Source organism: Triturus cristatus, chromosome 8, assembly GCF_964204655.1.
Source record: "Triturus cristatus chromosome 8, aTriCri1.1, whole genome shotgun sequence".
Lineage (NCBI taxonomy): Eukaryota > Metazoa > Chordata > Amphibia > Caudata > Salamandridae > Triturus > Triturus cristatus.
Window position 1 is genome coordinate 91,019,706 of NC_140591.1, and position 27,443 is coordinate 91,047,148.

General features: G+C 44.7%; 1 protein-coding gene across 2 annotated transcripts in view; it reads right to left on the reverse strand.

Moving 5' to 3' along the window:
* Positions 1-27,443, reverse strand: part of SIDT1 (SID1 transmembrane family member 1) — a 588,249-nt gene that overhangs the window by 66,267 nt on the left and 494,539 nt on the right. For both annotated transcript variants that reach the window (XM_085621093.1, XM_085621092.1), the window contains exons 11-18: positions 24,796-24,867; positions 20,274-20,422; positions 17,739-17,812; positions 16,059-16,125; positions 7,774-7,847; positions 6,715-6,838; positions 2,680-2,797; positions 1,018-1,154 (exon numbers count right to left, since the gene is read on the reverse strand). In XM_085621093.1, the coding sequence (XP_085477219.1) occupies positions 1,018-1,154; positions 2,680-2,797; positions 6,715-6,838; positions 7,774-7,847; positions 16,059-16,125; positions 17,739-17,812; positions 20,274-20,422; positions 24,796-24,867 (815 nt within the window). The remainder of the gene's footprint in view (positions 1-1,017; positions 1,155-2,679; positions 2,798-6,714; positions 6,839-7,773; positions 7,848-16,058; positions 16,126-17,738; positions 17,813-20,273; positions 20,423-24,795; positions 24,868-27,443) is intronic.

The window sequence follows — 27,443 nt, forward strand, 5'->3', positions numbered from 1 at the left end:
AGAGACACATGTTGGGTCCTATTGCCCCAAGTGTTGCAAAACCCTCTCTGCGACTTCCCAAAACTTGAAAGGAGTTTTCTGGTCCTTTTTATTGATATTTTGTTCATCAGCAAAGGAATGTCCATTTTTCCGCCCCAAAAATTCGGTATCATTGGTATATAATTCCTTTGTGAAGTGGTCCACAGTTGACACATTTTAAATGTCTGCACCATTTATTATTGAGTACTATTGAACCCAGTAATATCTTGTTGTGCCGTCTGGATAAAGCAAGGTGCGTGTGGCTGAGCAAAGTGTTTTAAAAAAATGAAACATCCTTATCTTTTCAGTTAGTAGCAATAGTATTAGAATTATTGTTTCTTCTCTCTCTTGACTTTCCCCATGCTGAAAAGAGGATAAGGATATTTAACAGAACTATCTACACTAGGGTACACACAGGTCTTTCTTTCTTCTTTAACAAGGTCTGGCTGGATACAATTGGACTACGAATCATCGCTCACTAGGTTAACATATGTGACCTATTGTACATTAGTATGCAACTGTTAAGCAAATATGAGTTCCCATACCAGGCTATGTACTCTGTAACTGATGGTCCCATGGTGACATTAACTCTATGCTTAGCTCACCATGCAATATTTGTACCTCCGCCAGATCGGTTAGCCAATTTATTTAACCAACAGCACTGTAATACTTGTAAAACTACTCATATATCTTTATCCAAGGTGCATTGATGGAATCCTGTACTACTACCCCTCTGTTCTGTATCTTTTATTTATTTTGTGTCTGAAAAAACCAATAAAGCTTTTGAAATAAAAAAATTAAACAACCCTACTATATCTGTGTTCTAAAAAGACAAAGGATTGAGATAACCAGATACAAAGTAAGAGACAACAGAACACTGACCCAATCCTTGGGTTGCCCACCTAAGCCCCACTTTCCCACCAGACCCTGAGTCTCAATCAGGCAAAGAAGCATCTGTTCACTTTCACATTCCATGTCTTACAGACGTAAAGGACGTACCACTCCGATGACCGCGAGGAAGATGACTGCCGCGAAGGAGGCATAGGCGGCGTAGGCACTGGCGTTGATGTCAGGGTGGCGGGTCTGGTAGAGTTTTAGCATGCAGAGCCCAGCAATCATGTACATGAAGGAGGTATCTACAGTGAGAAGGAGAAAAAGAAGGGATGAGTTTCAGGTGTAACCCTAAAGGAGGTGAGGCAGAGGGGGTGCTTTTGGCCTCTTTTAGGATTCATAGGGCAGGTAATGTACAGTGTCAATAGATGCTCACTGGGAGTTATGCTCGATGCTACTTTGACTTTGGAAATGCATGTAAACAAGGTGGTAGGGAACTGTTTTTCTCTGATCAGAGCTCTGAGGAAGATTCTCCCGGTACTACCAGTGATGGCCAGAGCACTGGTCGTTGGCAGTATCATCCTCAATAGATTAGATTATTGTAACGCTCTATTGTTGGAGGCCACTACATTTTTGATTGAACGCCTTCAAAGAGTTCAAACTGTGGCGGCTAAACTGGCTCTGATGAAACCACGTTGTTCATCGGGCTCGTTGGCCCTTACAGAGCTTCATTGGCTGCCTTTACTGCAGAGGGTCCAGTTTAGGTCCCTATGCCTGGTCTTTAAGGCCTTACATGGCCTTGGACCCATACCTCTTCAAGAGACCTTTGCATGGTATACACCAACAAGGTGTCTCCGTTCTGCCACTGCCTGTTTGGTGAAAGTTCCGAAGATTCGGAGAGTCAGGTCAGGGGGTAGGGCCTTCAGCTATGCTGCAGCTAAGCTCTGGAACAGCCTTCCTTTGGAACTTAGACAGTCTCATGATCTTATGCAATTCAGAAAGAAGATTAAAACTTGGCTGTTCCCTAGAACATGACGGCCTTGGAACTTGTCCGCTTGCTTTTTTCCTGTTTTTCCCCCAACCGTTTGGTGACCAGTCATGTAACATAGCGCCAAGGTACCCGTTGGGTGATAGTGGCGCTTTATAAAAACCGTATACAATAAAATACAATACTGGTAAGTAGAAGCTGTCACAAGTCTCCTGGGCTATGTCACCTTCCACTTCCTTTGTCATGCCCCGCCTCTTCCTTTGAGGGCCACCTTGTGTTTTTCATGGTGAACTCGGCATAGCGGTGTCTTTGGGTTTTGTTTTTACTAACATGGTTCAAACATCTTAATATTATGTCCATAGCAGTTTGTGCTGGAATGCCAATACTTTGTAAAAATGTTAGATTATTGTTAAGAATCCACAGCAGTTTGTGCTGTAACCTCTATATCTCTGGAATTATTGGATATTTTGTACTTATGCTACCTCTGTCAATATATACTTTTATATAAGCTTCGTGCAGCGCTTTGAAACTCGGCTGGGTGTAAATTGAGCACGTTAAGGCCTGAAGTCTTGCCTGCCGGCACAGACTCATGTGAATGGCCTGAGTAGCAGTAATTAGAGGGCTATGCTCAGACACAAGGGGTCTGGTTCACAAGGATTTTGCTGTGACTTACTCATGTAGTACTCTCGAATTCCAGGTGTAAGACAGAAGTATCCTGGCTTGCTCCTGAAGTTCATGAGTAACCCAGGGGTACTTCGTGACATTTAGCCCACGGTTTGTACACCCCCCCCCTGAAACGCCTCGTGCACACATTGCTGCATGGACACACCCTTCCTTCTTACCGAACTGGAAGTTGGAGTAGTTGGGGCAGACGTGGTAGCAGGCGCTCAGCACACCCTCCATGGTCAGGGCGATGCCCATAGTGTAGAACAGTCCAAAGTGCTTGGGGATCCCGTACTCCTGAGGAGAAGCAGAAGGAGGGGTCAAATGTTAGAGAAGACACCGAGAAGTGACCTCTCCATTCCAACCAGTAGCCGCGCCCTTCTTTTCCTACAGTGATCCACAGGTCCAGATGTCATAAACCTTACCGGCTGCAGTCGCTCCACTCCTTACTAACTCACAGGCATTCTGAAGCTCCTCAGCTTTCTCGGTCAGAGTTCAGGTATTCCACATTTTAATGTTTGTAAATTACCATGTTCAAAGACAGTACAAGCAATGTGATATACCCTTTGGCACAGATGGTATACCAGAGAGTGACACTTCTGCATACACTCAAAAGAAATTATTCTTTGCCTTATTACATACAATGAGGAGAACTAATGGTTATTAAAACTTACATATGTATGACACTCTATATATAGGCCCATTTCTGGCACGGGCCTTAAAGGTTATTTAAGGCTTTCACCCTCTTTATAGGTCCTCCTCGCTTTGGTAGCAACCGTTATTGCCCTCGGCAGCAGGCTATAATGCTTGATTATTCGTCAAAGTGCATTTGGAAGGGATCAGTTATGTTTGACGCCCGAGGCAAAACATTTTGCATGGTCCTATCGTAGATGTAGCATGTAAATAAGGAAACAAGTACACTGGAAACAAGAAATCATAGAATTTGGCCCCACCTGGTGGTCTTGCAGTGGTGGCTGCATCACAGGGGACCATACCACCTGATTTTTAGGTATTGCCTGCTGACAGCACATGCGCTGTTGCAGCAAGGGGTATTGTTTACTGTAAGAGGCTGGGAGACAGCCCATTGCTTACTATTCGTTGACACTCTTATTAACTGCCTCTTAATTGCCAGAACTTGCCAATGTCATTCCGACCATCAATTGTGTGTCTTTTGCTTTCTCGCCCTAAGCGCGCCAGGTATGCTCAGACATGAGTCCTAGGCTCACTGTGCCACTGGAATCAAGCTATCCTGGCTGAAGAGGGGTGGAACCCCAAAACCGGTCCTAGGATGCTTGTTTCTGGTGCAGGGAGGACCTGGCTCGGCAGTTCGGGCTGGACTGTTCCCATGAGGCACAGGGTCAAGACTGATTTGCATATGGCCGGGTCTAAACTGGGGTGGCATGGTGAGCAAAAGAACAATGGATTTAACCCAGATCTCTTGACTGGGGGTGAATGTTTTGATTTGTTCTGCATTCCGTCCATCAATTGTGTGTCTTTTGCTTTCTCGCCCTAAGTGCGCCAGGTATGCTCAGACGTGAGTCCTGGGCTCACTGTGCCACTGGAAGCAAGCTATCCTGGCTGAAGAAGGGTGAAGCCCCGAAGCCGGTCCTAGGATGCTTGTTTCCGGTCCAGGGAGGACCTGGCTTGGCAGGTTGGGCTGGACTGTTCCCATGAGGCACAAGGTCAAGACTGATTTGCATATGGCCAGGTCTAAACTGGGGTGGCATGGTGAGCAAAAGAACAATGGATTTAACCCATATCTCTTGACTGGGGGTGAATGTTTTGATTTGTTCTGCATTCCGTCCATCAATTGTGTGTCTTTTGCTTTCTCGCCCTAAGTGCGCCAGGTATGCTCAGACGTGAGTCCTGGGCTCACTGTGCCACTGGAATCAAGCTATCCTGGCTGAAGAGGGGTGAAACCCCGAAACCGGTCCTAGGATGCTTGTTTCCGGTCCAGGGAGGACCTGGCTTGGCAGTTTGGGCTGGACTGTTTCCATGAGGCACAGGGTCAAGACTGATTTGCATATGGCCAGGTCTAAACTGGGGTGGCATGGTGAGCAGAAGAACGATGGATTTAACCCAGATCTCTTGACTGGGGGTGAATGTTTTGATTTGTTCGGCATTCCATCCATCAATAGTTATTTTTGCAGAAAGGGAATGAGAAAGAAGGGAAGAAAAGAAGGAAGTGGAAGGGAGAACTAGAAAGAGGAAGAAAATGAGATATAAAATGAAAAAGGAAGTGATAGTAAATTAAAAAAACAATTAACATATTAGAAGTATGGGATAAAACTTTTGTAAAGAAAAGGCAGGAAGAAAGAAAGAGCTAACAAAATGAGGGTGTGAGAAAGAGCAAATAATTTTAAAAAATGAGAACGAGAAAGACAGGAAGAATTAACAGACTGGAAAATACCTCAACAAAGTCGCCAAGAGAGATCCAAGGAAATGGGAAAAGATAGGAAGTTCATGGGAATAGTATCGACCTCAATGATGTCACACTGTCAAAGACTGTTGAGTCTCCCTCTTGATTGCCAATGAAAAGTGTAACTTAGTGCCATGCTGCACAGTATAGTACACATGAGCTGTGTCAAGTGTCTGCTTAATGGGGTCCCAGTTAGGGAGGCAAAAAACGCAAAATGGTAGGTGAAAAAACCTCTTTGACAATCTTGGAGCTCTTGATTAACTATGTAGAATAATACTGAAGTGATTCACGAGGCACCAAACTCACCCTGACATCAGGGAAGAGGATCCCGAACTAGAGTCCAGTAGATGATTCAACTACTTGAAGTAAAAAAATAGAGATAAAAATAGTAGCATTGAGGTGAAGACCATGCTGAAAAGTAAGGAAACGATTGTCATGCACTCCATCCATCGGTTGGGAAATGCCTCCATATATAGGATTCAAACCTTATTGACATCACAAGAAAGGGCTCTTCTTCATCTTGGATTGTGACCATCAGATAGACTCTGATGGATAGACTGGCCGCCATCTTGGAAAGGGCACTTCTTCTACTTCTGTATGCTAGATTAGGGGGACTTCCAGTCATATTAACAGAGTAAAAGGTTTTGAAGTTACTTCTCGCGATGCCATTGGGGTCAAAGAGAAAATTATGTCAACTTCCACCACTCCTGACATTTTGATGCTTCAAAATCTATAAGTTTCTTTAATGACACTACAACTGATGCAAACAGCAGTTTCAGTGTAACTGAGGACAGGCCACCGGGCAATATTCCAGGAGGCTTGTATCGCAGTCTACGAACCTGGCAGTCATCCTCTAATCTTTCTTTCTTCTTACATCGCTTCTGTGCCTGTCTTGCACCCAGCACACTTTAAAGCTATTCTGATATTCCATAGACTGATCCTCATAAACAGGAAACTATTTTTCAAAGCAGAACCTGTCCTTCTAAAGGGCACAGGCTGCTTTATAAAATACTGTTTTCTGTTTGGTGATGCAAATACTGGGATAGACGTCTGCTGCCCCTGGCAGTCCCTCATCGCCACATTTGCATGTTCATAAGGCAGGTCATTTTGTGACCATCTGAGTATGGAAATTTGCCAGGCAGCCTATTAGTACATAGGTCACATCACAAATTGCAGCCCTGTTCACAAACCAATCAGTGTGAAATGTTCAGATGCCTGATCTGCGAATGGGAATCATACATCAGGCTTCCTATTGCCTACAGTAAACCATGGCTTTTGATGACATGCAAAGGCAACAAAAAAGGAACATGTTGGTGTTCCACAGATCAAACCAGTGTTTCAAGTGATGCATCCTGCAGTCTCAAAGCAAGACATGTTGGCAGGTGGAGACTGAGGAGAGGTGTAAGCAACTTCTTTTTTCTCACATGGTATATTTGTTGCATAAACTAGTGTGATGGGATGAGGCAAATTAAACTTAGTGGAGAAACTAGACTCAGGGGTTAAGACAGCACTGGAGACTTAGGGATCCATCTACAGTTTGGCAGGTCGACCAGCAAACCACCGGGGCGTCAGAGACACACACCTGCCGCCGCATCCACATCTTGCTCATCAAAGTTAGGTTTGCTGCATGTGTGGTGAGTTTGTATCTGGAAACTGCTCTGCAGTATTACCTGTGAGTTCTAAATGAGCCCCCTCCCCGAATCTGGAAGTAGCTCTACCTGTGGTACATCTGCCCCGCCTCCCGCTCTTACGAAGCCCACACCACCCTCCCTACCCAACCACGCCTGCAGCGTACCATCTCATAACTGTCTTTGGCTTCCAAGGAGCGTCGATGGAGGATGTCTCTACGCAGCACGATCAGCAGGAAGAGGAACCCCAGCATGATGTGGCCCAGATTGCTCAGAATGTTGTTGAAGGCGCTGTACACAAGAAGAAGCGTATCCAGGTTAGAGGTCATCCTGAACGCATGTTCATATCATCCGTTAGGCGTTCAGACAGCAATACACAAATAGTTAGACAAAAAATAGGTCAAAGAAACAACTACAGGGAGAATACCACCTCTACGTGAGAAAGATAATGTACTCCCTTTATAAGGATACTGCTAGTCAGTGAAGAGTTGTGTAACCCTATAGCCTTATAAGGGCATGGATCCCTAAGGGAGGAGAAAGTGACCTGAACCATGTACCACGTTATAGGCAGGATGTCTTGCTGTTTCATGAATATCGTATGGATATGTTATACTGGACTTTTTTTGGAAACTATAAATCAGTAATGAAAATAGATTTTTGATATACTTTCTGTTTGTTTTCATTATTTCATCCCTGATGATGTCCTTATAGGACGAAACGCATCGGCTGACTTAAAATGAAGTTTTGATCTAAATTTTGGATTGCAATTCAGCTATTGGAACATGTTTGAGATGAAATTTTGTTGAATTATCAATAAAGAAGAAGAATTTTTAATTGAATCCACTGCCTGAGGACTTATCATTAGAAGGATTACAATAATTGATTGTGTTACGAACTGACATTGGAGCTCCTCCTCTCTATAGTTTGTCTACAAGGGTGGTTACTGTGCGGTGGACCACGAGGAGTGAGCTCCAACATTCTTTAAATATTTTTTCTAAAATTGATCAATCAACTAGTGCGCTGTGGTACTAAGCCCTCACCGCTGGAGTTGGACAAGTAACATGTTTCCCACGTTAGTCAACCATCAACTCCGTAGGATGCTCTCCTGCTCCCTTTGAGCTCCTCAGCATCAACTAGCACTGCTGACAGTCGATAATGTATGACAGGCAGGTAGAGCAGACACTGATGAGAAGGGAATGTCCCCCAGAGTGTGCATCGTGACTCACCTCAGGACCCCCAGGGGATGGGCGCACAGGAAGTTGAAATAACAGATATCCTGGTTGCCAGTGACATTCACAACCTGTGTGGGAACAAGAGGGTATAATTAAGATTCTAAGACCCTGATTACAGGTGTAGGTGCTTTTTAGAGCACATGTTAAATAACTATACCACGGGTTACGACATTTATCAGGTTCGATACATAGCACCTAGTACGAGTTTATGGGGAATGGCATGCAGATTTTGGTATTTAATGCACAAAAAGCCGCATATTACAGTAAATACGGTATGCTTTTTCCCTGTTAAATTTTGTTAAGGTTACAAAGGGTCAGTCATTTAATACAGCCAATAATTTTTGGATGCGTTAAATACCTTCAAACTTGCAATTAAGACCCATGTGTAAACAGGACTTTATGCAGGGGCCAGAATTAATCGACCCACTCGTAATCAGGCGCTAAGTTGAGTATCCTGCTGTGTTGTTGTTTTCTTCCACTATTCACTACTATAAAGTCCAGGGGTGTAGGTTAGTCAGTGAGATTTGGATGCTGTAAATCTCAAATTTCCCAACTAAAATCAGTATGCCGAAGGGTGAGGGGATGAGATGACCAAGGTTTGTGAAACACTGTTCCCACGAGGAACAGGTTCACTACTGATTTATATTAGATCAAGTTAAAATCTTTTAGTCATATAAGGACGAAGAAAAGAACCAACAAAGGCAAAGGAGCCCCGACTCATCGCCCAAGACCCAACACTCAGGCCAAGAATGCATGCGTTGAGGGACATTTTCTCTGTAGCCCTTAATATCAACTCTCTTCCAGGCTGGAAATGTAAGGTTCCATGCTCACCCACCTCTGCAGAACTCTTTTTATCAGCCTCAAGGGATGAAAGCTGAGACCTACACGTAACATTCAGACCCATGAAACCGCTGCAGGAATCCACCAACATATTTGACTGCATTAACTTTTCAGGTGGACAGTCCAGGAGGATGATGGATCTGTGGCACAGCCTTCTGAATCTCAAAACAAAATGTATCAGTGATCCCACACTAAGTCATCCACAATGGAATGGACCAGCCATCATCATCAAACCATCATTATTGAAGTGCACTGGCCCTACTCTCTATTGTAATGATTAACAAGCTGTGTAACTTCCTCTCTGAGAGCAAACAAGAACCCAAAGACTCCGTCCTTGGCTGGTGTTCCCTCTCAGTGACATCTTCAGCTTTCCAAACCGCCTCTTTCTTCACGGTCGGGTGCCTCCAGGTACCCATGGCTGTCTGCAGCTTCATCATCAGTTCTGAGCCACCACCGGCTTCTGATCGCTTACACCAAGACGGCCAATCCATTGCTTAGTCCCATTGTCCTGAAATGACCCATCCTTTCCAATCAATTTCCACACAAATACATTCCACAGTGACTTGTTGTCAGCAATTCTGAGGTATAGTTTGAGAGCAAAATGTGACTTTCTTTGTTTATCACCTTCACAGTGACCTTCACAGATTATCTCTAAGATAGGACCCCACATAACCTGTCTCTCAGCCAAGAGCCTGACTAATGCAAATGTCTTCAGAAATCAAGAGGTCCTTACACCCTCTACACTCGTGTTCCAAACCAACTTTGGCATTGCACCACAATGCCCAAACGCATTTAGACGATCCGTGTCCACGCACCCTGAAACGTCACCTCTGATAATGCCAGTATCAACTTCCAGCCTCAAATCTTCTATATGACACTGTGTCATGGGACCACAAATCTCTGCCCTGGAAGGCTGCCCCCTCCCACCTACATCCAGACACACCCCTGACTTCTTAACAAAGGCCCTCAAAATATGTTCACTCCAACCTGAGAGTCTGCAGTCCTACCTGACTACTACCTCTATGTCACCTCTGCCCCATGCGTCCAGCGTTACCTGGGGATGACCATGCCAAGGACTAAAACACAGCGGATCAGTTTGAGATGCTGACCGCAAATATTACAACAAATACTTATAAATCATGGTTAGCTTCTTTTAAATAGTATTTACCTCCTTGGAAATGGATTTCCAGCCTCTGTAAGAATATCGAATTTGAAAAAATAATGATGGTAAAATAAAAATATGAAAAAAAGTGAAGGATGAGTAACCTAAATAGACCTTGCGGCAAGTTCAGAATGGCGCTAAAGTCACTGACGCGCCGGTCAAAAGTACACCTTGCCAGCACCACTTATCAATGTGGGCAGCTCGACTGGCCACCGACAGTCACACGTAACCTGTACAGATCATACATACACAGTGCTTAATTTGAGCAGGTGATTTCCAGTGCTCAGCACCGGCACTTAATTGTCAACACCTGCGCTTGTGGCAGCATGCCAACAAGGTGGCACAGTCTGGCTAATTTAGAGATGACTGTAGCAACACTCAATTATTAATTCAATATACATTAAAAATGACTTACCTGTCACCTAAGCCATTCTCATAGCTTTGGGGGTCTGGAATAGTCGGAATTGTCGCACTTGTAGGAGTGTGAGGGTCAGTAGTTGTGTTGTTACTGTCATTGTCAGCATGGCAGGGACAATGTGTGGTGCAAGCTGCAGGGGCCTCCTGATGACAGCCCTGGCACTTATTCTTTTTACAAATTAAGCACTTCGTACCACAGTGCCAAAACCTCTGAGGTTGCCGATACTAAGGCTGCCTCATTTTGATTCCACCTCATGCCTCTTTCTTCCACCACTGTACTCTTTGTTTCTCTCTATTTCTTTCTAGAGGATTCTTCTTCATGCTGGGTTCTCCCTTTATCTCTGTTTTCCTATCTTCCTCTTCATTCTACTTTGTCCTTTTCAGCCTTTGTTTCTCTTGCTCTGGACCAAAATCTGATGGTAATAAATAAGTCCTGGACACCATAAATAAGTGCTGGTGGGCCCCACATAGCCCCACCTGCAACCGCTGGCTTTGTGGGACTTCTGTATGATGGAGCTTGATTTGTTTATATTTATAGTGTGTGTACAAAGGGCCTTTGGAGGGCAATGAGCAATATCCGAGTGTGAAACAAAATGGTGAGCAAGGTCTGAATGACAACCGAGCTTACTGACTTGAATGAGTTGGTAAAATGACTGAGGCAAGAACTAAAACTAAAAAGAACTTAGGGGCATATTATCAAGACAGGCGAAAACATTTTCGCCTCTTTAGCGGCAGAAAACTGCAGCTAAAACGGCGATAATGGGCTTGATAATATGCTCTATGGAATTCCAATTGAAGCTCAGGTTAGATGTCCTTCACAATTATCAAGACCATTCTCGCAGTTTTAGCGTCAGTTTTCTGCCGCCAAAGCGGCGATAATTTTATCGCCTGTCATGATAATATGCCCCTTACTGCGTGGATCTACTGCCCAATACTTCCCATACACCTATATCTACACTGAGCAACATTTATTTCAGAAACACAGTGGCAAAATGCATTTTCAAATACAGTACAGGGTAGAAACGTTGATTAAACTTTGACTTAAAGACTAATTTACAAAGGGCTGAAGCTTATTCAGGAGGTGTTTGAAAAAGAATGCCAACTTGGATTTGGAGTTCTCCTCCCAACTAATTTTGAGAAAATGTAGCGCCATAAGGTATTTTTAAAGCACATGCCATCACTTACACTTTAGGAACTGGAGGGTTTAATGATTTAATGAGGGTTTCATGACCATTAAATAAAGAGGGACTGGTGGAAAAACAGTGCCAAAATGCACTGAGCGCCAAAGATAGTCTATAGTCTATTTAGACCAAGGTCTAGGCGGGATTTCAGGCCGGCTAAGAAGGAGCGCAGGTCGGATACACCAACTAGGTTCATCCTGGACAGAGATTTTAATTTGGGACTTAGGGGATATGTATAAGGAAGTGGAGGAGCGCTTAACGCTAACGCCTCTCTCCTCCACTTCTGAAACGCAAGGCTGCACCATATTTACAAGAATGTGGTGCAGCCCTGCGTTTCACCCTGCCATGGCACTAAGTTTAGCAACTTAGCACCAACGCAGGCACCCTTGCAGCAGAGTGCAACGGTGTCTGCATGAAAGGGAAGATTTTTATGTTCAGGAAAATGCCCCTTCCTGCACATAAACAGTCCTAAAATACTCACTGTCACTTTCATGTGTGCTGCTTCATGCAGCACACATGAAAGTGACAAAATGGGATTTTAATAAAAGTTTGTTTATGTACAGCAAGGCCCTCTTCCTGAACATAAACAAACCATGGCAATTTGCTTTTTCCATGTATGCTGCACAAGGCAGCACACATGGAAAAGGCGAGGAGAAATAATGCATTTCTCTTTGTTTTGCCAACTTAAGACCAGTTTTTACCTGGTCCTAATTATGATTGCTGCCTCCTATGTACGCCACCCTTGTACATAGGGGGCAGCGTCAAAATGAATGGGAGTTGCGGTGGAACGTCCACCGCAAAACCCATTGCACACCCCTTTCATGCTAACCATAGCGTGAAAGGGGGCCTTATTTACAAGGCAGCGTTAAGCCACGTTAAGTCGCTTACCGCTGCCTTGTACATAAGTCGCAGCCCCTATCGCCACCACAACATCACTATAGGTGACGTTGTGGTGGCGATAGGGGCTTGTACATATGCCTCTTAGTCTCTGAAATGGAAGCCGAAATTCTCCATAGGGTAAGGTTGCCGCTGTATCAGAATAAATCCTCTCAAAGTCGGACGCTTAAGCCATTGATTTTGGAGGCAAAAGCTCCCAGGGGGAAAAGTCAAGTTTCAAACCCAGGGAAGCCCTCTTGTCAGCTGGATGCTTTTGGCTCTGTCACAAGGTCAAGATTTCTTCCTTTGGACTATTGTTCAGAGCTCACAATCAACCTCCAACCAGGCAATGTTGCAGGCTGCAGACTGTACCTGACGCTGAGTTCCATGAGACCAGATATCTTCTCGCCAAGGGACAGCTGAAACTGCTTTGTTGCTGCAGAGAACCTCCAAGTGTAAGAGCCCAGCAAAGTCATGCTTTTTGGCAGATTAGCCTGGGTGGTTGGCCCTCGTCCTTTGGAGGTCCGGCAGTCCAAACATTTTTTAAGTCCCAACTTTTCAGAGGTATTAGGAGAAGTCCAGTTAGACACAGGCGTGGCTCATGCCACGGAAAAGAGACGGGCGGGGGGTAGACAGGGGGACAAGGGGAATCAATTAAAAAAAGATAAAAGAAACTTATCTGCTGCCCTCCATCGCATCGCGCGCGACTTCTGGCTTCTTCCGAAGGCACAGGCTCCCAACCTGCCCTGCAGCCAATCCTGAAGCTTCTCTCGCATGAGAGCAGCTTCGGGATTGGTCTGAGCGCCCTCAATTTGTGCCCCAGGACAGACTGAGTCTGTGCCTGTTCTCTCCAGCCCAGCAGCACTGCTGGGTTGGAGAGAACTTTTACTGCGCATGATGGCTTGGCCGGCCTGAAACGGCCGGCCAAACTTTCATGTGCAGTGAAGGGAGTGCACATAACACTCCCCTCAGTGCCTGTCGTCACTGTGGCCTGGCAGGGTGGGGCGACGCTCATCAGCCATAGAGGAGATGCTGCCCCTGGTTAGACACAGCCAAGGGTCCTGGCATCTCAGCAACTTGGGGGTCGAGACTCACTCTACCAGAGATCTACAGCAGGGTCCAGTTCAGGACCAGTTACCAGTAGTCAGCTGGGAACTTCAGGGAAAAGGCCTCTTGCACCTTGTTGTGTCTTTTAGCCACACCGGAGGTTAGCCAAATGACTCATGAAGTCCACTTCTTTGCCATGAGTACAAGTACTGGTATACGTATGCTCACAGATCTCAAACACAAGTACAGTCCTTCTTCTGTTCTTCACAGATCCAGAAACTATTCTGAGGAGGGTGCCTTAGGGTGCCACATTTATTGTAGGTGCTAGCTACTGGGTGAGGGTGACTCCTGGCTCCTCATTACCCAATAGGATAAAAGCTTCCAGGGGAATCCCCTATCCACTTATGTAGCAATTCCTGTTTTCTCTACTGCATACAATTCCCCAGTGCACCTTACACCCAAAATGTAAGACGGGCCAAGCCTTCTCCCCTTGCGCAGAGCCTGTCTGCCTGTGCCACCAGAAGGTGTGAGCAGGGTAATGAGTAGTCTCTTCATCTGTGGCCACTTGAAACCTGTTCTGAGGTTGCTTTCCTCCAACTAGGTTTGGTGTCAGTCTAACTAGAGAGACACCGTCTGATTCTCTCCAGGTGTCACCTAACATTTACTTGTGATAGGACAGGGCCATTTGAAGTGAATTATGTTCCTAGACCCAAACCAAATGGTCACCCTGCCAGAGGAGGAGTAATACCTCCCCACTCCCAGGCCACTGTCCCTGCTATGGGAGCAATTTTCACACCTGTTAAAGGCCAAGGACTAGCTGAGCAGCTGCTGGAATACTAATGCAAATTAGCCTTCAGGAGTTTCATGAGGGGAAAAGGTAACTTTCTATGATTTACTGTCCCTACATTTTTATTAAAAATCCAACCTTTCCATTAAATTGGGCTATTAATAAATATTCAAAAGAGTGGTTTAAATATTTTCTAGCTGGTCCCAAACCTGAGATAGCAAAAATATGTTCATTTGTACGTCGGGTTTCCTTGTTGGAGAGCCAGAGTCTTCCACCGTGAAAATAGTGTTTAGTTCATTGTCACTGTAGGGATACGGTAACATTACAGTTCTACACGTCCCGCTTTTAAATGCCATGTACTCTACCTTGAGCGCTACAAAGCCTACATAGGGGTGACCTGTTAATATTTAAAAGGGAGGTTTTTGCCTGTCAAAGGTTGTTCTGTTGACAGGTCAGACTGCAGGTTTAAACTGCAGCAGCCAGGCTTCAATGGCAGGGCTGAAGGCATGCTTTCCATGTCACACTAGTGGATGGCACAGCACGTCCTGCAGTCCACAGGTGCTATTTAACTTTCCATGCCCTTGCCGTATTTTTGCACCATATACTATGAGACCTAGATAAGCCAATCAGGAATTAGTCAATGTTTACCTTGTTTAGAGGTCAGAGCGCATATACTGGACATTGGGCAGCACCGCCCCAGTGTGCAGAGTCTAAAAACCAGCAATAAAATCCAGCCTAAAAGGGAAGTGACAACACAAAAAGGGGCCTTTTCTTATCCTGATGTACAAGGCATGTTTGAAGTTCTATGCAAATAAATATTCAGGCAATTTTGTGGAACGTGGCACGCTTTCAGAGCACATTCGTCAATACATAATTAGAATTAAATGTATGTATGGGTATTATACAGCACAAACTTAGCTAGTGAAAAACATAGTACATTCAAATGTTACAATTAAATGACATCTCACATTTGCAATTTAATTACTTTTCGATTTTTGATATGTGATTTGTCCTGTATCACACTATTTTCAGGCAAATACTCTAGATGGGATTTGAACCCAGGTTTTGTAATGTCAACTATTTATTTCAGACTCCCATTGCCTTGTGAGAACATTTTCTTTGACAACATGAGGAGCTGCATTTGATGCAGATACCGCTCAGTTAAAGGTTGAAATCAACAAGCATTTGCAATGCAATCGGTCTCACCTTTGGGACCATATATGTATTTAGCTATGCAGCACAATAGCCTGGGTGCTGAAACATCTACTGTTCTTTAACATGGAGAGAAAGTAAGCACCAAACTGCGTAACACGCCAGGTATGGGAACACATGGAGAGAAGTATTGCCTTTCAGCGGGAAATGGTATAGTCCAAAGCTCTGTTTTTAATATAAAATCAGGGCCTTCGGTAAGTCATATCACTAAAAATACAAGATTTGAAAAAATATTATTGTCTACAAGTGCTCGTGGAAGACAATTTCTATAGACTGGAATCTGGAGAATGCTAAAGTGATTCTGGTATTCTACTGATCTCTGCTGGTCGTTTTCTATCAAGAAAGTCAAATAGAGGCAGTTGCCAGAAAAATAAAAAAAGAAAGTCCCTAAGCAGATAGCAATTCTGGTATTTTACTGACCTCTGCAGGTCGTTTTCTATCAAGACATTTAAATAGAGGCAGTTGAACTGAAAAAAAGACCCTAAGCGGAAGCAGACAAGTCCCAGGGCTGATCTCCAGAGCCCACAAAGTACATTCACATATAAGTATATACTTAAGTATATACAAGAGGTCTCGGATGCTCGACCTAAAGGGGGCAGTGACATAGATGTCAAAAAATATCGTAGCCTGTCTGCTTGGAACATGTATGTTGTATAGCTAGAGTTCCAGTATGTGCACCTTCCATCTAAACCCAAACATGCTACTGCACAAGAGGTTGAACTGTAGACAACGGATGGCCCAGACATGGGGTACTCACCGTCTGGTACGTGATGACCAGTTGGATCACGGGGAGCGCGTAGAACACAGCAATGGTGATGATATTCCTGCGGGAGGAGAGAAAGTGGAGGCACTCAGGCACACAATGTACACAAAAGACACATAGGTGACGTGCACTGGCAGATCGAAGCCATGCTGAGGACCCCTGCCACTTGAGGACTCTAACAAATGATCGGTGTGGGGGGGATAGGGGAAGGGGTGCAGCACCCTTTTTCCCCTTAACTTGCATGTCACAGAACTGGGTGGCGGAGACTGGAGTGGAATAAACCCTGGATTATTTCAGAAACTCACTTTGAAAAATGGATCCACCTTGTCCGCCATTTTGTCTATTACTACTACAAACATACATCCTGTTTGTTCCAGAGAGAAAATTGCTGATGTGCCTGTCACTCAGGGGCAGTTCATGAACAGAAACAACACAGGCAATGGTTGGAATGTACCATGTTTTGGCCCCTTGTGCCACAGCTCCGATTTTTCTTAATTTCTCACAATGAAATCGTTTGCAATTTAAATTAAATATGTATTTTAAGACGTGGCAGTGGGAAGTTTACTGAGGTACAGGGCATGCAGCACAGTGCAGACATTCTGGGAAGGGATTATCTGATAAAGGATGTTATACCAAAAAAGGCAAAATTCCTTCGCGCTCTGCAAATAAGGCAACCCAATCCAAACCAGTAGTGGTTAAGTCCCAATATTCTGTGAATCACTCTTGGTCTTTTTAGTACTTTTTCCCTCTTCTTCCTGTATGTTTTTATCTTCACTCTAGTGCAATGAATACCATTAACACAGTTGAGTTTATCTCCAGTTTGTTTTTCTTGCTATCCTTCATTACAATTCACATCCTTTCTACTTAACTGACGTCAGAGGGTACTCTTAGTTCAGTCTTTTTTCAACTCCTTCATCAGCTCATTCTAGGCTGCTTTACCCACCAACACTGGCCCAGCCTCACACACATCGAAATAAACTACTCTCTGTCCCTCCCAAGATGATGTCACTGCCTCGGTGTTCGCCCTCCAACCCGTTCCTCGCACTCTATGCCTGTGTGCTTGCAACTTGGATAGAATACTCTGCTGACACTACCATGTGCTGTAGGATGGAAGAGTAACTACACTACACTACACTACAATGCAATGCAATGCAACGCAGCGCAATACAATGCAATACAATACAATACAATACAATGCAATTCAATGCAATGCAACATAATGCAATGCAATACAATGCAATGCAATGCAACGCAACGCAATACAATGCAATGCAACATAATGCAATGCAATACAATGCAATTCAATGCAATGCAACATAATGCAATGCAATACAATGCAAAGCAATGCAACGCAACGCAATACAATGCAATACAATACAAGACAATACAATACAATGCAATTCAATGCAATGCAACATAATGCAATGCAATACAATGCAATTCAATGCAATGTAAAGCAGTGCAATGCAATACAACGCAATGCAATGCAATACATTACAATACAGCACAATACAATACAATGCAATGAAGGAATTCACCCATTTTTAAAATAATCCTACAGTGTCTCTTGTCAGCCCTTGGGGGGACCCACCATAACCCCGGTCCCTATGCGGGAAGAACCCACCCTTTAGGCGGAGGGACCAATGTGCTGAGCCGCGGCCACCTTGTTCTTACCAGAAGTAGATTTTGTATTTTTTGCTGACAATTCGCCGGTCTTTCCTGGACAAATCTGACACATAGAGGAACGCCTAAAGTTGAGATTATAGATGGAAAAAAAGAAATGCTTTATATTAGAGAAAGTGAAAATAAAGGAGTCATTCTGCCCCAACTAAAGCTACATTAACCAGACAGTAGATGTTCCTTATGTGTAAAATAGAAGGAACAAAGACCAACAGACACAGAAATTCTGGCAACTCAAACATAAAGATCAACATTTAGTTTTTACCAAAATACTTTGAATCTATTGAGGTTTCCACCAAAATACTGTTTACTGGTATTATGTTTGCTATGGTGTACACAAATATAGTGTCTGTCTCGCTGGCCCATTAGGCGGCGCTGCCAGACTGAAGGGTGTGGGATAACAGTTTCCCATAGCAACAGGAAGGTGACCTGAGAGAGCATCTGGGATGGGTCTGGGACTATACGATGAGCACCGTTGAAGAAAGCGCGTGCCTGGAGTGTGCCTGGTGAGAGTCAGTTCTTCTGAGGATTGCTTGGAGTAGACGTTTTTCCTGTTCCCCGAGCGGCGTTCTCTTTGGGGATCTTCACCTAGAAGTTGTTCCTTAAAGTCCAAAAAGGCCTGGTAGGACCTTAAGAGTTGCACATGTGGAAATTAGACATATACTGAGCCAATGGAGGTTGCCTCGTTCCCGCTGTGCTCCAGGTCCACCGTGGTGGTCTGGGTGTGTGTTGGGACTCTGCGCAGCGGACGGCAGAAAGCAACTCGGCAAGCAGCTGAAGAACCATGCCAGACTACTAAACACTGTGGGCCTTGTTTATGAAGGCCTGCAACACTTTTACGCCGCCGTTGCGTCACTTTTTGTGACACTGCGGCGGCGTAAATAATGCACCACTTGGCACCACATTTACAAAGTGACGCATCTAAGCAGCTGCATCACTTTGTTATCTCCTGCGCTACATTATACCTGCGTCAGGTATAATGTATGCAGGGTGGGCGTTCCCCCGCAATAAAGGGTCATAGAAGTGGCACAGTGAAATCAATGAGATTTCACTGCAACACTTCTAGGACACTACTGCGTCAATATCTGATGCCTGCCTCACAGCAGGAGTAAGACTGACACAGGTCCTTTCACATGGGGCTAGCCCCATGTGCAAAGACACATTGTTGGAGTTGTGTCTGTTTTCAGACACACCCCAGCATTGTGCCACTTTTGCACCTACATATAGATCAGAAATACTGACGTATCTGTGAGTCTTTGCGACATGGAGCGCCGTACATTAAATACGGTGCATCAATCCTGTCGCAAGGATGGCTCAGTGATAATTGTCACATCGCTGTTTTCAGGCAGTGATGCAAAAGTTTTCATAAATGAGGCCCAGTATTGGTTGAGAATCTTGCAGCCGTGGCCCGTGGAGGGAGTTCCGTGGGGCGGAAAGGCGGGACGGGGGAGGGGCAGGGTGGGGGGTACTAAAAACTCGTTTTATTTATTTAATTGTTTACTTACCTCCAATTATCCATATTCCAGTTTTTAGTACCCCCACCCTGCCCCTCCCCCGCTCCGCCTTTCCGCCCCACGGAACTCCCTCCACGGGCCGCGGCTGGAATCTTGGTAGTTTGTGGGGGGATCATCCACCTTTGCCAGTGGTCGGTGCTGTCCTAACATGCTTTAGGGCTTAGATGGTCCTCAACACAAAGTTGTAGCATCTCACTGCTTCTTGTGTCCCCCTCAATAGGGGAAGGAAGGATAGGGGATCCTGATGCGTGATACATGCTCCCCGTCAGCAGTCTTCTAGAATGGAATTCTATCCCTCTAGGACAGTGAAGGAACCCCTCTAGGAAAGCCCCTGGAAATAGGGGGTAGAAAGCTTCGTGACTTAGTGTGATGATACTGGTGAACCAGAGACACCAGCCGTAGGTCCTGCTAAGCAGAAGTACCTGGTTAAAGACCACTATTTAAAGTAAAAATCTCCTAATTCTAAGGCATATGTTAAGGGCAGTCTGGAGGGTCTGACTGGGACTTCTTCTAGTGAGCTTGCCTATCTTTGTCCCTTATGCCATATTTGTACATCCTTAAACAAAATCTTGAGATGGAGTTTGTGTTCTTTGGGTAGGGGAAGTGATCTCTCTAATGTGCACATCCATGTGGCACTATTATGAATGAGGTACTGGGAATGCTGTCTTTCCCCTTCAGAGAGATGGCTTACACAGGCAGGTGGTGCTAATTCTGGTCTATCGTACAGTGATATGGAACTAGCCCCTTCCCTCTGGGCCTTAGCCCACTTCTGAGCCACTGGAGGGTAACAAGAGATAGAATAATACAAACAATGCCCAGAAGCAAATGCACTACAAATTGTGCAACTAAAAAAAGACACAACAATATGGAGTCTATTCACCCGATGACTTAACAGTGGCATGCCACCACAAGATGTCCTTACACCACTCTGCATCACCGCATTACGAAGAAAGGCCAACTCCATATCTGTGCCTGAGGATTACACTGTACCCCGACTAGGAGTTGTCAAACTTACCTTAGTGCGAATAACATTCTTATCACTTTCAATCTCTGGCATAGTATCAAAGTCACTCTCCTCCTCCACCGAGCTGTCGGAGTACGTCCGTGAGCGCGGGATGCCATCCGGTGAGCAGTGCTGTCTGCCTGGACTGGGGCTGGACTCATCTGAAGATGCACAAGGAGGACCCTTTAGGAGTGAGACAGATCTAGACACCAGCATCTCCCTCTGGGGGTATTGTCAAAGCTTCCAAAATAACTCTTACAAAAATACCACTTCTCAATTATTTGTTCTAAAAATAAATATGTTGGAAAAGGACCTCTTGCCAGTGAGTTTGTACCCCCAAAGAATATATTTTATGAAGGACAACGTTAATGGGGTTACCTTAAGGCTTAAATGTTAGGAGTTAGGAGTATAGAGGTTTGGGGTTTGCGGTTATGGGTTGGGTTGGGTTTAGGGATGCAGCGTTAAAGTTATAGGGTAATGGTTTGGAGTATAAGGTTGAGAATTGAGAGCTAAGGGTTTAGGAATTCCGGGTATGGGTTACGTGTATAGGGATATGAGAATAGGGACTGGGGTTAGGGGTATAGGGTTAAGGGTTTGCGGTGTAGGATTAAGATTTTCCAGTATAACGTTATACGGTTAAGGAATGGGGTTAAGTGTACAGGGGTTAAGTGTTAGTGTTAAGGCTGTACTTGGGGTACAGGTGTTATGAGTAATGGGTTAGGGTGTAGGGTCTGGAGTTACAATTTAGAGGTTTGGGTCGGGGTTAAGGGAAAATGGAGATAGGGTTAATAGTTTGGGGTATAGGATTAAAGATTTCAGGTGTAGGATTCAGAATATGGGGTTTAGGTATAGGGTTATGCTTACAGTTAAAAGGTGAAGGGGGAGGGTTAAGGATATCTTGTTAAAAGGGTTTGGTGTAGTAATTTAAGGGTTGTGGTTAAGGGCTAGACACCATGATTACATTTGTTTAGTCTCACTCTTTGAAGTATGTTTACAGTATATCCATGATTGGTACAGTTATTTTAGTCTACCTGTTCAAAATAAAAAAACAGCGAAAGTTGTGCTTATGCATGGAACACACTATAGCTTCGAAGTGATGAAATTAGAAGTGGTAACAGTGAACTAATGTTATTTATCAGTAAAGAATTTGCATTAACAAGGTAGAGTCTCTCTGATGCATGGAATTATGACTGGCTAATTAAGCAAGCACTGGCAAAGCTCATGGACATACACCCTCGAGCACAGTGCAAATTAAAAAAAATGCATGGTGAGATAAAGAAATAAGGGGCATATTATCAATGACTGCGTTAAAAATTATCGCTGGTTTAGCGGCAGAAAACTGCTGCTAAAGCGGCGATAATGGGCTTGATAATATGCCCTTGAGAATTCCAATAGAAGTCCATGTTTTGGTGTCAACAAGGGCTTCTATTGGAATTCTCCAGGGCATATTATCAAGCCCATTATCGCCGCTTGCTGCTAAACCGGCGATAATTTTAGCGACGTCCTTGATAATATGCCCCTAAATACGTGTTGTATTGGTGTACTTTTCAGATATAAAATAGTCCCTGAGGAGGCAGGATACATCAACACAAACCAGTCAACTTTTCAAAATTGAAATGAGGGCGATACCCACAAGACGCCGTAACTCGTGAGTCTCAGGGTTGCTTCCTTGGGTAAATTTTAGGAAAGCGATATGTTTTAATGCAGAACATGTCGACAAACATGGCTGGAACCGAGGAATGTTTGATGAAATCTTTACATACGGGCTTCAGGGGAATCTCCCAGGAACTCGTTTGGGTTTTTAGTTAAAAATATTTGATTTTAACAAACGTTGGGTGGGTAGACCTGGTCTCCTCCCAAAAGGAATTCTGTGAAGGCTTTATGTAAAGCAGATTCGACTAATAAATAAAGTATGTATTACAATGGTAAAAGTAGGAATGTCAAAGCCGTACATGCATATCTTGTGACATTGACACATACACCGTGTTACCTGTGGTGCAAGCTGAGCTGGTCGTAAACATCAGTTCATTATACAATAATGCAATTTGTGTATTAGTAGATAAAGGAGCTAGAGCGTGCACGATTTTAAAGAGTATTTTTCAGATGTCTTTCACGTACTGTTGAAATAATTTTAATAATAAATATATATAGTTTTACACTTTGCTCACTGCAAATCCCCAGACACACTTGCTCTTTAACACCTGGATGTTGTGCTGTTCTTATGCATTGTGTGATCTATGGCAGACGACAGCCTCCAGAGATGTTCAGCTTTGCGGCACTGTGACCTGTAGGAAAGTGTCCCTTTTTGACATGGGTTCCCCACTTTTTGCCTGGTATCTGATGCAGTTTTAACAGAAGGGCACTGGGTTCCTGCTATCCAGGTCCCCAGTGCCAGGACTCTTTCCCTAAACTGTACAATTGTAACCCCAATTGGCAATACTTTTAGCACCATCTGTAAGTCCCTAGTAAGGGGTACCCCTGGTATCTAGGGCAGGTAAGCTAAAGGGGGTCTCTAAGGGCTGCAGCGTGTATTGTGCCAACATAACAGACCCCTCCACACCAACATGCAAGCTGGCATTGCAGGCGGCGTGCCATGGTGCAGAGACAAGTGAAAACACTGCATGGCACACATCCCCGTGTGCCATGCCTGAAGACACTATAGGTAAAGCATCCCTACAGCTGGCCCTACAGCCCTAAGGCAGATGCACTATACTAAATGTGTGGATATTTCTACATGAGCAAATATGACCCTGTGATGTCAATTCTCATATATCACAAGTGAACAGCGAAGCCATTTTAAGAACATGTGCTGGACACTGGTAAAACCGAGTTCCCCAGCTACATGATGGCTTCACTGAAATCAATGGTGTTTGGTATCAAACACCTTGTATTAATAAATCCACACCAGTTTCAGTGGTGGATTTATCAATACATGCACCCAGAGGGCACCTTACCGGTGCCCCCTGAAAACCTACCAGCCTCTAGTGTGCCGGCTCACTGGTGTCGACCAGCCTGCCACCACAGACCGGTTTCTGACCCCCTACAGGTGAGAGCCTACGCTCTCTGAGGGCACAAACAATGCCTGCTGTGGCCAGAGGTGTTGTCACCTCCTCCAAGCAGGATGGCTCAGTAATCAACATATCAAGGTAGGAGGCTTCAAAGGCCTCTGCCGCCTTTGATAAGTGACCATGGCTTCCCCAGACAGGGGAAATGCCAACCCCCTCCCCCAGGCCCATTGTGGCACCAGGACTGCAGGAAATTAGATATGCAGAGAGGCATGGCGCCCCACCAGGCCAGTCACATCTTAAGGTGAGCTGCCTGATGTCCCCCCTATAGGAAAGATCTGCCATCTTAATGACAGCAAAATTAGGAACGCTGGGACCGGGTTATGCCCACTTCCCCTGGGAAGTGGACATATAGAAGGAAGTAGGCCATTGGCTACCACCTTTCACTCACCTTAATGCCTCCAAATCTAGGATTTAGAGGATACCGTGGCACCATGAAAGCAGAACGACCTGACAAGGAGAAGGACACCAAAGAGCAAGAACTGAGGAGCAGCAACTGACTTGGGTCAAACCCTGCCAGCCTGACTGCTGCCCCGACAATTGCACCAAAGACGACTCATCCTGTGGCTGCTCTGCCTCAAAAGCCTGGGCGGCCCGCCAGCACTTCAAGAAGCAACCGGCATCTGCCGAGGAGTAGCGGAGCTACTTCCCTGCAGGCACCCAAGAAGAATCAGGAGGACTCCGGACCGCGAAAAACCCGACACGGGAAAGCACCACTGCACCAGTGCTCCCCAGTCCGAGTCGAAGTGGGCCAACGATTCCAACTAGGTCCCGAGACCCACCAGAACGAACTTCACCTTGGGGTTGCCCAGACTGTACTTCCAGTTACTGCCTGCAGCCTCTTATTGCATTCTCCCTCAACCGTGAGTGCCTCCTGCAACACTGAGTGTACCCGCAGTTTAGCAGTCTACAGCTGTGCTAGATGCAGCAATTACAAAGCAGAGAACCTTCCAGTGGGCTCGAGGCTCAAGTCCACTGGGAGAGAAATACTAGTCAAACAGAGAAATACTAGTCAAACAGCAGGGGCAAATGCAAAAGGGATGCCACACTACCCAAATCCATGAGCGACCTACAACCCAAAGCACCTTCAGGACTAGAGAAAGGCCTCACAAAGAGTGTTGATACTTGAGGAGAGGTTCCAACAACAACCCCTTGCTACTAGCTGTCTGCTTAAGGAATTTCTGTCCACAATAACACAAGTTGACTCAAAGGCCTCATGTAGTTCAGGCAGGAGGCAACTCAGATTCCATCAGTTTCTGTTTTAATTCTGAGCAGCCTCTCAACACAGCACCCTATGTCCATGAATGGCAGCAGGACAGAACTTGATTGAGAAGCAAGGAGTGAACTACAGAAGCTCAGTTTCCAATGTCACAGCTTATCATTCATGAAGGCAACAGACTGTACATCCCTACAACAGGAAGGAGCATCAGATCCCATGTTTCCAGGAATATTTCAAAGGTAGTCCTCACCTATGGCTCCATAGCTGCTTCCTTCGGGGGTGCCGGCGGAGATGGGGTGGGAAGCTGCCACTGTCCCACCACCTACAACAAAAAACATGATCATGAATATAAGAAAAAAAACAATAAGGTTTATAGAAGATAATGTATCATCCAGCCCACATGCCTTGGAAGGCTACTGAGAGGCTTTTATGTATTACACATTTTACTATATGTCTAAATACATTGACATATATGCACTTCTGTGCACTCTCTTAACACTTTACCTGAGGCTGCCATTGACAGCAGGGTGAGATGGAAGGTGTAACTTGGAAAGAGTTTGTTCATAGATGTGTGTGGTGCACGTGGCAACTGACCACAAGTTGTCATTTTATGAGGGGCTGGAGAGGGAGGCCTTGAAATGAGTGACATATTTTCTCCAGTAGAAGCTTGAGTTTCCACAACAGCATCTCTGTGAAACTACACGTGAAACCCCCTTGTAGAGAACTCTAAAGCTCAGCATTATCAGTGATCTAGTTTAACGTGCACTGAGAGCCAGTGGTGCAAGATATATAGGGGCCGATTCACAAAAACATCACAAACGTGGGAAGTAGTACTACAGGTAAACACTTATATTTATTTTAATTTTACTTGTGGTTTTATATAGCGCAAACCAGACCTGGAAGGGCATCATAGCACTTTACAGTAGGAAGAACATGTTGCATGCGAGGGGATGCTGATGAGGTGTTGTTTGGTTGTGACGGTCATGGGGCAGATTCAAAGCTTGGTTAGAGTCACAGTATTTAGCGGTGGTTGAGGTTTGGCGAATCAGGGTTGTAGAAACTGCTTCATGAGGTGTATTCTGAGTTCTTTTTTTATAATTGTTTGGAAAAGGTTGCATCTTATGGCCAGTGTGATGGAGTTCCATCAAGATATGGAACTCCCCCAAGGGCACTGCCTGAGAAAATTGGTTTATTGTGTGGGATTTTTTTAACGGAGGGGTTTCCAGGCACAAAGATTCAGTGCTTCTGAGTAGACGCGATCCGTCTGAGATGATTAGTTTGCAGGCCAGGTAGTTTGGGGTTCCATGATCGATGGATTTGTGGATGGTGCAGGCTAGCGTAAGGAAGTTTTGGCTTTGACTGGAGGCAATTGAGGTTGGCTAGTATGGGGGTGATGTCGTCTAGTCTGTTGGCTCCTGATACCAGTAGTGCTGCCAAGTTTAGCGTTGCTCTTAGTGAGGCTAGGTAGGTTTTGGGTCTACCGATTAAGAGGGCATTTCTGTAGTCAAGTTTAGAGATCACTAGAGCTAAGACCAAAGTCTTGAAGTCGTCGGTCCGGATGAACTGACCTTCTGAAAAAGTCTGATTTGGCATTGGGAGCCTCTAGCTAAGTTGTTGATGTGGGTGTGGAGATTTAGGTTCCTGTCAAGGATGAAACCCAGGGATTTTGTGGACTCAACAATTGTGGGCTTTCCATCCATGAGGATTGCAAACTCTAGCCAGGATTGCATGTGGGAGTTGCTGCGGGGAGGCAAGATGAAAAGGAATTCTGTTTTTTGTGGGTTACGTTTGAGGTATTATTTGGTAATCCATGAGGGGAGGTCTTTTAGCACAAATCCCAGTGTGTGATTGTCCTCTGGGAGGAGATCTTCATGTAGAGCCGGGGGTCATCTGTGTATAGGTGGAATGGAATGTCTGCATTTTGCAAGAGAGTGGTTAGGGATTCATGTGCAGGATGAAGAGAGAGAATGGAACCTTGGGAGCTCCTTGTTTGAGAGGTGAGGGTGATGATATGTTGTTATAAATATTTCTTCATGTTGGGAGTAGTTTGTGAGGTATGATGCAAACCATGTTAACACCATTTTTTTTAAAGGGCCACCCATTCCTTCAGGATTTTTATCAATGATATATAGTTGGTGTTGATTGCCGTGGATAGATCTAATAGGACCAACTAGCATGAATCACATGTTTCTAGGATAGCGAGAGCGTCATCTATTATGTGGAGCATAGCGGATTCTGTGCTTCCTCCAGTTCTAAATCCTGATTGGTGGGAATCCAGGAGGTTGTTTTCTTTAATGTAGGTTTTCAATTGTCTTTTCTTGTAGCGTTGCAATACTTTTGCCATGAATGGAAGACTGGATACCAGACTTAAGTTGTTCATATCTTCTGGGTCGCAGTTGTGTTTTTATTTTAGGAGGGGGGTTATTTGCCCTTCTTTGAGACTGTGTGGTAATATCCCTAGAGTAAGAGAGTTATTTATCAATCTGGCTAGGAGAGGAGTTTAAGCATCTGTGATGTTTCCTAGGATATTCGCTGGAATGGGGTCAGAAAAGGAGCTGGAGGGGTTTATGTTGTTTTCTTTCAAAGCCTTTTTATTGTAATAATTTGCCTTTTCAAATGCGAATTTCCAAAGATCATCTCCGATTAAGGAAATTACTTAAGGCCGACCTATTCTACCTGCGTCAGATTGTGCTTGGTTGCTGGAATTCGCGCTGAGATACCCCTCCCGGAGTGATTCATGTGTGTAATTAATTATAATATTAATAATAGTATGGCTGAGTTGACCTCCGCTTGTGTAACGTCTTTGAGAGTAGACCATTTTCTGGGGGGTTTCTTTGTTAGTTGAACTGCAGGATGAATGTTGACCATAGAGTTCAGCGATAGTTCTTTTGCTCTTAC